We start from the raw sequence: 16,421 nt of genomic DNA, 5'->3' as shown, positions 1-16,421 counted from the left end.
GTGAGTCTTCAAACTGGAGATTCATTTGTACGCAGAGATGGGGGGAAAGAAGGAGGAAGGGAAGGGGGAGGGAGGGAGAGAGAGAGAGAGAGAGAGATTGGCTTGTACAGGCTCAGCTTCCAGTTTTACAGCTTTGAAATGGTGTGAATGCAACAGGCGTTCAGTACCAAGTGTCCTTTGGATTTGAGGATTTGATCTCTTTTGGGGTCTGTGACATGAGCTTACAGCTGGGCAGCAGCTTGAGCTCAGCTCTCATGCAGCCACAGGATCCCAAGGGTGATCCTTGGCACTGCACTGTGCTGCATAGCTGAGCCTTAGTGTTAGCAGATTAAACATACTCAGTTCCCATCTGACCCACCATGTTTTCAGCTTGTGGTGGCTCCTCTTAAGTCAGCAGGCATCTTTAGGGCGTGTGTAAAACAAACCTTTCTATGGAGCTGGTCATGCGATTATGGGTTGGGCAAGTGAAAAATCTGTAAAGAAGAGGTCAATGCTGCAGCCTTGATGATTACTTCTTCCTAGGGAAACCCTGTCCACAGGGCCTCCTTATGTTGCTACCTGACGTCAGTTCAGTGTAGGTGTATATGACTCAGCGTAGGTGTGATGAACCTGCATCTCATGGTTCTGTTGTGGGTGTACTTATACAGGCTCCATCCCAGAGGCTCTAGAGCAGTATAGGCATTGGCTAAGGGGTCTCTGGCTTGGGCCCATTTGGGGATCCAGGACCATCCACTGGATCCGTGGTGTCACCTGCCTGGCTGCTCCTGAATGTCAGGTGGCAGGCAGCAGGACTACAGAGCTATGCTGGGATGATTTTTAGTCAGGCTCACTCTCTTTCCTCTCCCTTCCTTTCTTTACTCCCTCTATCTCTTTCTATCACAGGGTATACGTAGCCCAGGCTGGCCTCAAACTCACTAAGTAGCCAAGGATGACCTTGAACTTCAGATCCTCCCGCCTCCACCTCCTGAGCACTGGAATGATAGCCTGTTCTGCCACATCTGCTTTAGAAGGGGCTTCAGGTGGGGCTCAGGGAATCGCACATGCTAGGCAGGCTCTCTATCACTGAGCTGCGTCCCCAGCACTCAGGCTGGGTGCGTGTCTGGGGTGAAACAGCTTGTGAGCTTGTGCTCCGGGACCATTAAGAGTGTTTAGAGGATGTCTTAGTAGGTTTCTATTGCTGTGAGGAGACACCATGACCGTGGCAACTCTTATAAAGGAAACATTTAATGGAGGTGGATCACTTACAGTTTCAGAGGTTCAGTCTATTATCATGGTGGGGAGCATGGCAGCATGCAGGAAGACGTGGTGCTGGAGCTGAGAGTCCTTACATCTTGACTCAGAGGCAACAGGAAGTTGACTGTCTGTCATACTGAGGAACCTTGAGCAAAAAAAGACCTCAAAGCCTGCCCCCCACAGTGACACACTTCCTCCAACAAGGTCACGCCTCCTACTAGGGCCACTCCCTTTGGGGGCCATTTTCTTTCAAACCACCACAGAGGCCTCACTTTCTCCTCCGTTTGGAGGACTTGGGTCTAATCAGAAAGATGGGGCTATCAGTTGCTTTCATCGTTGCTGTTACAGACTACCCGACAAAAGCAGTGTAAGGAGGCCAGGCTGGGTTTTGGCTCACAGGTTGAGGATACAGCCCATCATGACGGGGAGGGTGTGAGGCAGCTGGCCCCATTGCATCTGCAGTCAGGAAACATGGTGCCAGTGCTCAGCTCGCTTTCTCTTGTTCAGCCAGGGATCCCAGCCTATGGGATGATGCCGCCCACATTCAGGGTGGGTCTTCCCACTTCAATGAACCCAATCTAGAAACTCCCTCGGACATGCCCAGAGGCTTGTCTCCATGGTGGTTCTAGATTCTCCCTGTCAGGTTGGCAATCATAATTAACCCTCACAAAAGAACTCCGGGGTGTGGGTGAGGTAGCATCCCAGCCTCCTAAGTATATAGGACACAGTCCATAGTGGGGAGTTCACAGACTGAGCCCCTGGTGATCACCCTCCCCACCACTGCCGCAGATAGTCCCCATGCCTCGGGACAGACAGTTGCCCACACGCAAAAGCTGCAGTGGAACGAAAACTTCCTGATGAAGCTGCTGAGTATTGATGGGCAAGCATCCCTTGGCTCGGGCCTTTGTGATGGTTAGCTCTAATTGTCAACTTGACACAATCTAGAATCACCTGGGAAGAGAGGGCTAATCTAGATCAGATTGACCTGTGGGTATTCTCTTGATTGTTAATTGATGTGGGAAGTCCTAGACTACTGTGGGCAGCACCATTCCCTACTCAGGGAGTCCTGAATAGTGTAAGAGCCAAGAAGTTGAGCTCAGTAGAAGCAAGCAAGTGTCCATGCATTTATTCTCCCCCTGCTCCTGATTGTGGATTGATGCTCTAAGTTCCTGTCTCAGTTTCCCCTCAGTAAGAGGCTGTGGAGAAAATATAAACAAGATGTATCATCTTTTCTATCCAATAATCAACTAAGACAAAACTACATTTAAAAAAGTGTAAAGAAGCCACTTGGCAGAAATTCAAATTCTGCCATGGTTAGCATTTCTTGAAATCAAAATGTATACTCAAGGTTTATTTCTCCCTAGAAACTGTGCTCCTATTAGCCAGTCAGGCAAGTACAAATGTGAGGCTGAGCTCTGGCTGCTTGGTGAGGCACAGGATTCCTTTCCATTAGGAATAAACACCCACTGGGACTCCTGCTGCTGGCTTGCTTCAGCCAGTGCAGCTTTTGCCCAGCTGAAGTACTTTGGGTTGTGTGGTCATTTTCTTGAGACCCATTTCTTACAACTGTAGCCCAGACTTGTAAGCCAAATAAACTCTTTCTTCTCTAAGTGTCCATCACAGCAATAGACACGGAATGAGGACAGCTTTGGATGACATAAGCACATAGAAACCCATGGCTGTGCAGCTGACATTGAATTCTGTGATTTTTCACTCTGCAGGTGGCAATAATAGCGGGGAACTTTGAACTCGCAGAGTACATCAAGAACCACAAGGAAACAGACATTGGTGAGTAGGCTTGGCAAGAAACCACAGCCATTGCCATCTGAGATCCTCCTGGGGCTGCTGCAGAGCCAGCTGTCCGCAAAACTTACCAGAGGCACCAGCGGCACCCGCATGCTTTGGGTGTCCTCCCCTGATAGTGGGGAGGGTTGTGAAGACCTTGGGAGCTACGCAATACACCTCCCTTGACGAGTACCACTCTCTGCTCTCCTGACAGTGCCTGCTACAGGGACATCTAAAGTGTCTAGGGCCTCAGGGGCAGGCATGTTTGAGTTCTGCTGGGATTTGGTCTAGGGTTCCCACCTGGTTCAAGTCTCTTGGTTTTCCCCAAGATTGATTTAAAATGTATGCCTGTCACTATACATTTCTGCAGATGGTGAGGGTCTAGCGACATCAGCAGGTGATACTGATCCTGGGGGAGATGGTGCATGTGGGGGAGGACTGGGGGCATCTCTATATCTTTCTCTCAAGTTTGCTGTGAGCCCCAAACTGCTTTAAAAACCAGTCTTTAAAAAGAAAATCTACACTAACGAGCTAGAGACTCTGTCTGGGTACCAAGCAGGAGACAGGGGCGGGGAGGGGAGTGCGGGTCGGAGACACATGGGGGAGCTGAAGACACACGGGGGAGCTGGCTTAGATGTGCTTATTGGAAGTTACACAGACTTATGTGTAGCTGACGGGTGGTGACTAAAGGGAGAAAAACGTGAGGTCCTCTCTCCCACCCTCCCATCACCTCTACTTGGTGTCCCCCTCCCCTTTCTAGTACCCCTTGTGCCAACCAGGAGGGCCGTCTCTGGGGCTCCTCCCTACTCTCACCGCCCTGCCATGGGCTGGGCCCAGTCTTGCACAGTGGATGAGCCAGCTGGCCTGCGTCCTCCAGCACTGGGCTTCCACAGGACCTGCAGCAGGGAGCAGTCCCACTGGACCAGCAGTGGTGAGCCCTCGAAGGTGGAGTTGTCCCATGGAGGGGCTCTGGGATGGGGTCCTTGGGGCCTTGAGAGGAAGCAGATGGCATCTGCGTCTCGCTGCCTGTGCCCTCAACCTACTTTGGGTGTCAGGGATGAGCGGCACTGTGTCTTGCTTTCACGTCTTCACCATGTTGAATGTGTGTCTCACATCGAATGTGGCCGGGACGGGCCTTGCACTGGGGAGGTGGATCTTGATGTGCAACCAGGCACCCGTCCCCCGCTCTGAGCATCAGCATTGTCAGAAGAGGGATATGTGTGGAGCTCAAACCAAGCGGAGTCCCAGGTTCACAAGCTGTTCTCTATGCTTGCCTGCCCCAGCCTTGTACTGGCAGCAAGCAAGTTGCTAGTGCCTCACCTGATAGAGATATCTTGTCCTGATCACATGTACACATCTTCACCTAGGGCAGCGGTTCTTGACCTGTGGGAGGGGGGGTCACATATCAGATATCCTGCATATCAGATATTTACAATACAGTTCTCAACAGTAGCAAAGTTACAGTTATGAAGTAGCAACAAAATAATTGTTACAGTTGGGGGTCACCCCACAACATGAGAACTGTATTTAGAGGTTGCAGCGTTCGGAAGGTTGGGAACCACTGACATACGGTGCCAAGTGAGTTCTCAACTGCAGAAACAGTTGCCCCGTCCACAGATCCTAGATGAATCTTCAACTTCTCCTTAGAGCTTACCATTTCTGAGGGAAATGGCTTCCCTTTGAGAGATGGCAGGCTTGGGAACTTCTTCCCAGAATGTCCCATGAGGCCAAAGTTAGTGCTGTTTCAGCCACTTTACAGGACACCTCACAGATGGGGGTGTAACTGATACTGCTCTGTGGGGGCTGGGAGGGAAAGACTCATTGCTGGGGGCTCATGAAAGGGGTGATTTGACTGCTCTCCGGAGCCCGAGCAGGACCCCAGCAAGAGCCTGTGTGTCCTAAGATTACAGGCCGCTGCAGGGAGCTGGAGATGCAATCTGTCTCCTTCAGAGCACAAGAGATTGTGCTGCCCTTAAATGTCCACAGGGACCAGAAACACGAGGGGTCAGAGATGCCTGAGTCAGAGATCGCCACCACCACTAACACTGTCTTCCCTGACCACCCCTCCTGGAAAGACCTTGGCAGATTAGTGGGTCCAGAAGCTGCCCCCACCCAGGCTTTTTGGAAGGTGGGGGCCTCAGAGATTGATGGCTTCTGTGTTCCCTGTTTCACCCCAGGCTCTAGGGGAGGTGTTAAAAGGACTCTGCCCCCTTAGTAGTCATATGACTTAGAGATCAGTAGCTGCTTGATGAGAAAAGATGTGACTTTTCAGAAGATCAACCTTTGGTGCATATTGTCGCTTTGACTGTTACAATGCCTCCCCGCGCCCCCTCCCCCCAGTCCCGGTCATTTGTTCTAGATGGATTTTGATGTCCTGCCACCCCCAACTCCATCATGTCTTCGGCCAGGCTGACAACTGATCTTTGGAGAGAGCTTGGGAGCCACTCCTTCCTCCCCTTAATGGATTTCTTCTCCACTCACCTGCACAGGACAGCTCTCGGTCTCCCCAGTCAGTGTTGCACAGTGTATGTTCAGGATGGGATGGACTTGGGTTTTCGGAGAGCTTGTGTGGAATGCAGACACTCTGGCAGCCTCTGGAGTCTGACCCCATAGGTCCAGGTGCCGCTGAAATCACTGTGCTGAAATCCTCTGGAGGTTCGGAGGCTGGGCATCCACCTTTGTGTCTCAGGACCCGCCTGGGCATGAGCTCATTCAAACGGTAGGATTGGCCACACATCAGTTCCCAAGGATGACAAATGACCTTCTGAGAAGTTTAAAATAATGCGTTTATTCTGCCATTCTGGGGTCAGAATCAAGGCGCTGGCAGCTGGGGCTTTCTTAGAGGTTCCGGAAGGGTTTGTTCCAGGTGCTTTCCACTGCTAGGTGCTGCTGGTGGTCTTTGGCCTTCATGGGTTTTTGACAAATGGTTGTAGTCTCTGGTCTGTGGTAACCTGACCCTCTCTGTGGTTATTGAGATTGCTAACTTCGAATTACCATGGACAGAAACCTCTGGGCATGTCTGTGAGTAGGATTCTGGATATGGGAAGACCCACCTTGAGTGCTGGCAGAACCATTCCTTTCGCTGGGGGGCCCAGACGGCATAAAAACGAGAAAACGATCCGAGCGCCAGCATTCATCTCTCTCTGCTTCCTGACTGGGGATGCCATGTGACCAGCTGCTCATGCTCCTGACGCCATGTCTTCCCCCCCCCCCCCCCCCCCCCCCCCCCCCCCCCCCCCCCCCCCCCCCCCCCCCCCCCCCCCCCGCCATGATGGACTGTGCCCCGGGGCTGTGAGTCAAATAAACCTTCCTTCCTTAAGTTGCTTCTTGTCAGGTGTTCGTCACAGCAGGGAGACAAGTTACCATCCAGCATGTCTCAACTTCCTGCCTTGTCTTAGGACACCAGTCTGGTCCTATAGCTGAGAGGACCTTCCACTGAAGATCCTTAAACTGACCATTCGTGAGAAAGCTCATCTCCAAGGTCACAGCTGCAGGGGCCAGAGTTCAGGGCTTGGACATATCTTTTGTCCTCTTTATGACATGTTCATTGCTTTATGGCTACCTGGCTCTGGGCCATTACCTCCTCCAGAGCAACAGTATTGGACTCTGCCTACCCCACAGTGCCTGCCCCACAGTGCCAGGTAGTGTGTGCTGAGTGAGTGACCCTCCCCCATGCTGTTCACCATCCAGGGCCAGCCTTTCTGTCACCTTCCTTTCTCAGCATAAAACCCTGCGACCATGCTGATCTTAGGCACCATGGGACACACACTGTGGGTGGTCTGGAGCTTCAACTTTACAGTCTTTTTGTTGTGTATTTTTGTGTGGTGATGGTTTGTGATGATGGATGTGCCTCTGGGCTCATGCATGGGAGGTCAGGGGACTGCTTTGGGTGGTGTTCCTCAGGCATCACCTACCTTTTCTTGGAGACAGGGACTCTCACTGGCCTGAAAGTTCACCAATTGGCTAGTCAGAGAGTGCCGAGGAACCTCCTGTCTCTGCCTCCCATGTTGCCATCACTGGTATGGTAAGCATGAACCTCTGTACCTGGCTTTTTTACATGGGTTCTGGGGATCCAAACTCAGGTAGGTCCTCACACTTTGGGCTGAGCCATCTCCCTAGCCCTCCCGTGTTACAATCTCATGTTTTAAGCTCTACTGCCAAATTAGGAGGAACGAGGAGGAAAGCAAGAAACCTGTCCCTTAGTGTGTCCCCATTCCTGGGTCTGGCAACCCTCGCTGCTCATGAGCAGAGTCCTGTGTGTTGAGTGGGGCCGAAATGCAGTCCTAGAGGAAGAAATGCAGGAAGAAATGACAGTAGGGATCCCCCCACCTCTGCTGGGTCATGTTAGGGTACATATCTGAATTAGGGTAGTCTAAAGTCCTCCACATTCTGAGTTGGGGGGTCACTAAAAGTGCCTAAATACTTCCCTGGCTTTCGCATGGTTAATCAGGGAATCCTTCCTGTTAAATCAAATTGCCCCTGCCTTTAAATGGGGGAGTCTGTGTTTTCCACACTTGCTAGTGCGCTTCTGGGAAATCAAAGCACTTAGGAAGTGCAGATGTGGCTTTGGGGAACAGCAGCCATAATGCTGTGGTCAGAGCCATCTGGTGAATGGATACCTGGAGGTCTGCAGAGTTCATGTGGTCACAGCTTGTCTCCCCAGCAGGCATGGCATTTTAGCGTGCGCATTGATGTGCTAGCCAGTCACGGCGTGCGAGCTGCTCTTGTCTGATTCTGCGCTGCTGGTTTTTTTTTTTAAGCCTCCCCCCCCCACCCCCGCCCTTTAAAATATTAAACGTGACCTCCATCAGGTTGTTTTATCTGCCAGCTGGAAGAAAGTGCCGGTTGGGAGAGGCTGTGAATATCGAAGTTAATCCCGGCTTGCTGTCACCCACAGTAAACTGTGGCTGGGCAGATGAGCCGAACCGGCTTGAGGTGCCTTGGCCACAGAGTACTTAGGATGACTTCCATAGGAAGGCTTCCCTTAAAAGCAAGGCCAGGGGGGAGCTGGGGAGCCCACGTCCGAAATAAGCATGCAAGTATTAAGCATGTGGCACGCTGATAAGCCGAAAACCCGGCTAACCTGTTTTCCCCAATCTTTGCTGGTTTTGTTCTTGCCTGGCTCTGAGGGGAGATGCGCTGTCAGATGGATTAAATGACATGGGTTGTGCTTCTTCAGCGGAACAAGGTTTGTTTTCCTCTGTCTTGTCCTTCTGCAGCTATGGAGAGTCTCGTCTTGAGGTGTGTGCGTGTGTGCGTGTGTGTGTGTGTGTGTGTGTGTGTGTGTGTGTGTGTGTGTGTGTGTGTGTTGTGTGCATGTGTGTGTCACAACGCAGCAGTCCATAGAGCCGAGGTGTGTGTGAGTTTGGTGGCTGCTTAGCTGACTAAGGAGCACTTGGATACGGTTGCTAGGTTTCCAGACCGGGAGCCTGTATCATTACTCTGTGGATTTGCATAGATGATGGATGGAAGGAGATGTTTTCAAATTTCTTAATGTAGTATTATGTGTGTGTAGGGGGGTGAGAATGTGAAATCCAGGCTTATTTTGACTGATGGTTCTTTGAGAATATACCTGTTTGGAAGATACCACCTGCTGGGAAATAAAATAATTCCGACCTGAGAGGTTTCTGTTTGCCTGGCGTTTTCACTGTGAAATGTGCTACTTCTGATGAAACAGGCAAGGTTATCTGAAGTGAGCCATGGGAGCCTTTGTGTTCACCGAGAGACTCTCCAGCAGGTTGTCAGGAAACCCCAACCGGTGACCTATTTCCTTGAATTTAACGGGATAGATTAGGGCCCCCACTGTGGATTCCCCCTCTATGATCCTCCCCAAGGAAAGGGAGAATGATACTAGAATCAGGCAGCCATCACACAGCTGTCTTCAGATTCCCACAGCATATTTTCAGGACAAGTAGTTCAGCAGGGGTGGGGGACAGAAAGCTTTGGAGACACTGTGGCTTCTAAGCAGATGGTCTGTGACCTGGCTGGTGGGACTCACCCTATTCTTGTTGCCCTTTGGGGGAGCGGGGTAGAAAGACATGTAAATTTGTGTAAGTATGGTGTGTGTGTGTGTGTGTGTGTGTGTGTGTGTGTGTGTGTGTGTGTGTGTTTGTCCACCCAGTCCTTGCACTGGGCTGATGGCTCTATCCGGTTCTATCTGGCTCAGGCCTGTCTGTGACTGGGGTCTTAGTTCCTGTCTGCCTGTTGAAGGCTTTGGTCTAGTGGTTTGTTGTGGTTCTGTGTTCGCTGCCTCTTCTCCCATCCAGGAGTTTTCTCCCCCCGTCATAAAGCAAAGCTGTGCCACCCGAGTGACACCTTTTTTGGTGACATCCCTGTGCTGCAGATGCATTCGGTGGGGGTGATGTTTTAACTTGGGGTTTCTAACTCACCTGGGTGAGTGAGTGTCCCCTTCAGGTCTGTCGCCATCCTTGGCCTGTCCTGTGCTGTGTGCACCGAGCTCCTGAGGCACTGTGGGTTGGGTTCTAGTAGGGTGTGGCGGCAGGCCTCGGCCTTCTGTCTTGTGCGCACTTCCATGTGATTCGTCTTCGTGGTCCCCGTCTGTCCACGTGCGCTCCCGTCCACGTGCGCTCCCGTCCACGTGCACTCCCATGTGCCTTCTAAGCAGTTCTCCATCTGTTCCAGCTTGCCTCGTCTGGTCTCCCTTCAACCAATCAGAATGCCGCTCGAGTGAGGGATAGGTGAGGACATGATGTGTCCTGGTTTGGTCCTTCCTTTCCAGGTCATCCAGGCCATGACAGCAGTAGACATATGTGGCTGCTGGGAAGTGTATGTATAGCACCCCTACTCCCTCCTCTACATACATAGAGAGATGCCTTTGAGTTTTGGGTTGATCTGGAGCCTTTCCTGGCCTGTGACTTTCAGGTCCTGCAAGCCCTGAACGCCAGAAGCTCCAGGGCCATGCCACTGTCCTCTACCCTCACCCTGTGGTCTCTAGCTGCTCCCTTCAACATGGAACACTTGTCTCTCTGGCCACAGCCTGCCAGAATGTGGCCCCTTTTATGGCAGATGCCATGCAGCGTACCCTTCCCATCCTCAAACTCAGACGTGACTGGATGTGCCTGACTAGCTGTTTAAAGGTTCCCGCGGCCCCTCCCCCACGGCCCTGTCAAAGGACAGTGCCTGGGGTGGACTTAGCTGGGTACCTCCTGGAACTGTCATAGCAGGGTGTCCTGACCTGTAGACCCAGCGCTGTTATCCGCTGCTTGCTTCCTCCTCTGTGGTCACTGTCCACTCCAGAGTTCCTCTTGCTATGGTGGGGGTTAAAGAGGTGATGGACAGCTCTCAGTAAAGGTCTGAACCAGTAAGCCAGCCTTGTGTCGTTTATGTGGAAGGGGAACGAGTTTCTGGGAAATCCGGGAAAACGAAACACCTGGGAAGGAAAAAGTAGGTGGTGGCTATCAGACATGGCTGCACCCTCGGAGGAAGCAGGGCTTGGGTCTTCATGAATGTCTGATGTCTCATCCAAACCCTGTCCAGGATGGTCCGCACAGACCTAGACTGTTTCTGTCCCTGAGAAATTTACAGAGCTCTGGCCCTCACTCCCTTTAAACCATAGGGTCTGTGGCCCCTTGAGATACCTCAACTTTGTGCATCTACTGGGACTCAGAAAATTCATGGAAGTCTTGAAAGCTAAGATAGTCCTGAGAGTGTGGTCACCTGGATTCTGGGATGAGCGTCTGTTTGTTCTTGTTCTTGCCTGTGTAGCGTTCCCCCACCATTACTTGGGCCGGCCCATCTTTCCCAGCCCTGCCTACCTATCATCAATCAGTCCAGCCTTACCTGAGGCCCAGGCTGGTCTGCAGGCTGTCTGTGTGCTCTCTGCCTGCAGGCTCTGCCTCCGGCTTGAGTCCAAGGGGAGAGCAGTGTCTTCTGAGGCCAGGGGCTGGGCCAGGGGTGGGGGAGGGGGGGAAATCTTACCACGGAGTCCAAGCAGCCTCCCACAAGGTCGTGCTTCGCCTTGGGTGGGCTCCTGGATCCTGTCTGGCCTCCTTCATCCTCTCGTTCTCTTAGACTGCCCTGGGCCCCGGGCCAGCAGGTAAGGCGAGGGCAATCAGCAGGTACTAGAACTATCCATTAAGAGCTTTAACTTCAGGACTTTGCAGACAGAAGCTCCACAGTTGCCGTAGGTAGGCAGGGAGAAAGACTAAAATCCACACACACAAGGAGCTGAACTCCAGGGGTATGGAGTGTCGGCGGCCTCAGAGAGGGGGAACCAGCGCCCCTCCCCCATCCACCGGACATGCAGTGGGCTCCGCCGATGCCCAGACTGCATTTGGGGTCAGAGTCTCACTCTACAGCACAGACTAGCCTAGAACCCATGATGTAGCCCAGGCTGCCCTCAAACTCATGGCAATTTTCCTGCATCGGACTTCCTGGTGCTGGGACTTCAGTGCTTTTTATCCGATTGGGATGGGAACGTGCTGTCTGTCACTCACTGTCCACTCCACCCCCCATCCTACCAGGGACCAGAGCAGAGGAAGGCTCCTAGAACTCAGACCCTAGTCCTAGCCATGCGTGAGAGCAGGAGTGGGCTGTGGACAGAGGTCTGCCAGATCAAGTGGTCCTTAACCCTTGCTAGTCATTCTCCTGGCCCCGCCCCCTGCAGGCCTCAGATCTGCCTCAGCACAGCCCACACCTGTAGGCCTCAGTGGCTGGCAGCAGATTCTCTAGCAACGGCTGGCCACTCACCTGGAGCCTCGGCCTCCTTCACCTCAGGCGGTCCCTCCTCTGCAGTTCCCCTCGATGCCATGCCAGCCTGGGAAGGTAGCACTGGTAGTCTTTCTGTCCTCCCTGTCACTCAGATCCGCATCCCCACCTCAAGGATTTGGCTGAGTGTACCAGGATCCTCTGCCTGCAGGGAGCGGGGCCGCCTTGTGCCACCCCTCCTCAGCACACACTTGGCTCTCCCAGACTCCACTGCAGACACTGTGAGCCGTTCAACTCTCAGAGCTTAGGCAGGGGCCAGGTCTTACAGTCAGAGGGTCCTTCAGCTCCTTCCTCAAGGTTTTTGTTCCGGGGATGTTAAGTCCCGGGAGCTCAGCCTCCTCACGGGGAGTGTGCATAAAGCTCTGGCTTGTGGGCTACTGGCTGGCCTGAACCCCAGCCTCCAGCCATAGGTGCTGCCTTGAGCTTCTGCTTGAGGGTCCTCGGGAGCTCAGTGGAAGTCAGCGAGGCCGGACAGCCTCTCCTGTTCCCCCCACCTCCTCTTGTTCCACTTCCTCCTCCTCCTCTTCCCCCTCCTCCCCATATTTCCCCCTTCCTCCTCCTCCTCCTCCTCCTGTTTTTAATTCCTTCACTCCCCTTTCCTGTGTGATTTGCCCTTCATGCTGGCATCACATCTGAGGCCTATTCTTTAACTCTGCTCCTCTGGAAGGTTGAAGAGGCTCGCTCCCAGGTTCCCAAGGTTCTTGCACAGCCAAGCATGGTGGGCTCCCCCATGTAATATCAGCACTTAGGAGACTGAACAAGGAGGAGTGCTGTGAATTCTAGGCTAGCCTGACTATACAGTGAATTTTAGGTAAGCCTTGGCTACCATAGTGAGACTCTGTCTTTAAAAAAAAAAAAAGAAAAAAAAAAGAAAGCTAGTTAAGTACAATGGAGAAACGGCCTCATGTCGTTGAAGGAGTTCTGGTCCTTGCTGCTCACTGGTCCCGAGATCCTCATAGGCTAAGGGAGTCTATGGGTCTCCACTGAGCATGCAGGGCACCTGGAGAGGAGCCTTGGCTGTGAAATTCCCCCGACCCCAGCAACCCTGGTGAAAGCTGTGGAGATGACCTCAGTATGACCTTTGGGACGGACAGGTGGCTGTCACCAGGATCTCTCTCTGGTGTGCATTCAGTTCCCCGGTCCTCATGATCTCAGACATAGAAAGAACTGACAGAAGACACATCGACAGCAGAGTGTAGCTCTCCTCGGGGCTGGAGATGTGATTAGATGCCATTTTCTGCCTAAGCAGAGCCCTGAAGTTTCAGCTCCTGCTGGTCCTAAGAGGGTCCATCCTCAGTGACCCTCCAGCCTGCTCAGAGTTAAGAGCCAACTCTCTGCCTGTCTCAGTTTCTTGTTGCTGTGACGAAATACTCTGACAAGAGGCAGCCGAAGGAGGGGAAGGCTGTCCAACTCACAGTTCAAGGGTACAGCCCAACATGGAGGGGAAGCGGAGAGGATAGGCACCTGAAGCAGCTGGTCATGTGGGACCCTCAATCAGGAAGCAGAGTGACTAGAGCCCCCTCTCCACTTTCAGCAGAGTGGCTTATCTCAAAGAAATCAGATACCCAGTTTATCCCAGACTAGATGGGGCTCAGGCTCAGGCTCAGGCTCTGTGTTTGCTGTGCTCAGCTCCTGGGCTTTGAAACAGTGGCTTTGGAAGGTGTTCCACTTAACCCTGGGCTAGATATGTACCAGGGACCAGCTCTGCTCACTCCCTGCTCCCAGCTCTTGGGCTTTGCCCTGAAGAACTGCTTCGCAAATAATTACCAGGCAGCTGGGACACTTGTCATGCCTCCGAGCTTGCAGCAGCGTCCTGAGCATGGTTTATAAACAGTCTTGCTAGAATCCCAGGATCCTTGTAAGCTTTGATCCACCCTGGCCCATCGCCTGTGCCTTCCCTGGCAACATGTCCAGTGACAGGCCTGGATGTGACTACAGTACCCAGGTTGGCCCCAGTTGAGCTGGTGCCGAGAGAGAGGCTCTTCCTGTGCCTCTCTGTGAGGACCCTCAGCCTTCAGTAAGCCAGGGGAAGCCTATGTTCAACACTAGAACTTGAAGACCTTCCTTCATAAGGCCCACAGGGCTGCTGGGTAGTGGAGCTGAAGAAAAAGCATTGGACGAAGGACCGGAAAGGATGAGATTCCATCCGGAATTGTTTGGGTGATCTTGGACCAGCCATGTTCTCTCTGGACCTCGGCAGACGCCCAGCTCTCCCCCTTCACCCCTCACAGCTGCAGATTGGAGGCTCTCTGGGTCAGAGCTGAGCCCAAATGCAAGAGGGATGGGGGCAGCAGAAGTGGCAGTGGGGGTGGGGTGGGGGTAGGGGTTCTTCCTTGTGGTTCTTTATGGCGGTCCAGGTATTTCAGCCATGTGGACGGGGCTGTGGGGTAGGCAGGATGCATGTGGTGGTGGAATTAAACAGAGTGAGGGAAGGTTTCTAATTCTGCTCTAATAAGCAGCAACAGCAAGACTTCACGGGGCTGTAGCGAGAGGAGGGAGGGTTTCCCCCATGCGTGTACTTCCACGGGGCTCACTCCAACCCAGCGGAAAAGAACAAGTCAGAGCTCAGCGAAGTGGCAGGAGTTATCAGAAGAAATGCAGGGATGAGCAGTCACTGCTTGGTTTAGCAGCTCTATTGGGTCCTAGCTTCTGAGGCAGCCAGGCCAGGCATGAGAGACTCCCATATCAGTATCTCATCATCCCCCGAGGCCATGGCTAAATGGGCTTTGCTGGCCTGAAGATGCCAATGTGGCTGATAAAGAGCCCTCAAAATATTTTGCTTCCTCTAGACCAGACCCACGACATGTCCATCATGGTTCTTGGGAAGAGGCTGGTGTCACATGATCTGGAGGGGTAGAGAGTTCAGCTGGAGCAGCAGGGAGGGTGTGAATGAGTGAGGAATCTTTTGCAAATGGACTTTGTCCAGTTTGTTCCTTTGTGGTCCTGCCCAGGCTCCTGGGAGCCAGTGGGAAAGAGCCACTTCTAGCTCTGGGAAGTTTCCAGAATCAGGAGGTTGCTTCTGACAGAGCAAGAGAAACCTACCTGCAATGTCAGAGGCATGTTCATCAAAGCGGAGGCTGATCCTCAGCTCAAGGCCACCCTGGCCAAGACCACTGTTGTCATGTGGTGTAATCGGCAAGATCTCACACAGTGGAAGGCTCCTAGAGGGTGCCATGCAGGCCTAGGAGGACCCTGCACTCCTGTGGCAGGAAGGTGGCTTTCTGTGATTTTCCGAGCACGGTCTTACTGATAGAGAAAATCCTCCAGAAAGTGGGGTGGGGCAGCCAGCTGATGTGTAAGCACTGTGTCCTTGTCCCCCATCCCCTCCTCCCAGCATGGGGGGAGTTGAGGTTAAAGTAACACTTAGCTCTGGGGTCTGACTTTGTTCAGTCCCGTTCAGAGACCTGCCTTCAGAGTGACTTGGTCTCCAGACCGACCGCTAATTCTTTCCTACTTGAAGCTCCATCAGCATCCCGGCTAAATGCTGGCTGCTGTGTTTTCTGTGTAGCTTGAAACCTGGCTGAAACACTGCTTAGAATTTTAGAGAGGATAAACAGGGGTGCCCTTTCTGTTCTCTCCTTCAGTCCAGGCCAGTAGCCCTTTCTCTTGTTGCTGGGACAGGTGCTCAGCCTGGCTTCCCTGCTCCTCCAAGCCGCTGAGTCCACCAGCTCTCTCCCTGTCTGCCTGTCTGCTTCATCAGGCTCCATCAGTCTGTGTTCTGTACTGTTCCCAGCCAAGACAGTGCCCAACACCCACGAGGCTCTCAGGACTGCTCACTGAGTAAGTTGACAGCTCGTACCATAGAGGAAGGTCCTCCTTTCTCTGTAGACTGTTCACAGAATTCTTTCCTCCATGTCAACGGGGTGACTTCGCCTAAGGAAAGCCCTGGTCCTCACTGGCCAGACAGGCATCAGCATGTCTTCTGGGGAGATGGCTTTGGCATCGGCCCATCCAAACTAGTCACAGTGGCCACCAGCATTCATTTTCCTTTCTTCTCAGATCGGAGAAAGGCCTGGAGGAGCAGTGAGTGTGTCAGAAGTACTCATCAAGAGTAGACAAGATGGTTCAGTGGGTAAAGAAGCTTGAGACAACCTGAATTTGGTCCCCAGGTCCCACATGATAGACGTAAAACCAACTCCTAAAAGTTATCCTCTGACCTTTACATGTGCACATGGCATATACACATAACTTTGAGAAAAAATTCCAACTAGATCTGGAAGAATAAAGAGAGGCACATGGCAGGGCTGGAGGGCAGAGGGCTGTGAAGCTGGGGCTGAGCCAAGCCCAGATCTCAGTGGCTTTCTTTGGTTTTAGGTCAATAGCTAGTTCTAGGCCACATGGTCACACGAAAGCCTGCCAGGCAGAGGAGGGTGCTGTGCCAAAGAACAGGACAGAATGGGACAGGAGAAGGGCAGGTAACAAATGTCAGCAAATACAGCAGACCAAAGGAGTCTATCTCAGGAGCAAGTTGAGTTCCAGGAGTTGACAGCTGGCCCCCAGGAGAGCTCAGGGTGTGGGCCCCATCTCTTGCCTCTGATCTTGTATTTACTGCATTATCTGATTGCATCAAGAGGCCGATGGGAGGGACTGGGAGATGGCTCAGTGGGTAAAGTACTTGTCACACATGAATAAGGACCTGAATTCCCATCCCCAGAACCTGCCTAAAGCCAGCTGTG

General features: G+C 52.6%; 1 protein-coding gene across 7 annotated transcripts in view; it reads left to right on the top strand.

The window, feature by feature from the left end:
* The window catches only part of Shank2 (SH3 and multiple ankyrin repeat domains 2), a 445,086-nt gene that overhangs the window by 131,557 nt on the left and 297,108 nt on the right, over positions 1-16,421 (top strand). For all 7 annotated transcript variants that reach the window (XM_052712831.1, XM_052712826.1, XM_052712828.1 and 4 more), the window contains exon 10: positions 2,955-3,021. In XM_052712831.1, the coding sequence (XP_052568791.1) occupies positions 2,955-3,021 (67 nt within the window). The remainder of the gene's footprint in view (positions 1-2,954; positions 3,022-16,421) is intronic.

Source organism: Peromyscus californicus, unplaced genomic scaffold (genome assembly GCF_007827085.1).
Source record: "Peromyscus californicus insignis strain IS unplaced genomic scaffold, ASM782708v3 Scaffold_4__1_contigs__length_199733344, whole genome shotgun sequence".
NCBI lineage: Eukaryota > Metazoa > Chordata > Mammalia > Rodentia > Cricetidae > Peromyscus > Peromyscus californicus.
Note: the sequence above shows the minus strand (reverse complement) of the source record. Positions and strands in the feature narration are given on the sequence as shown.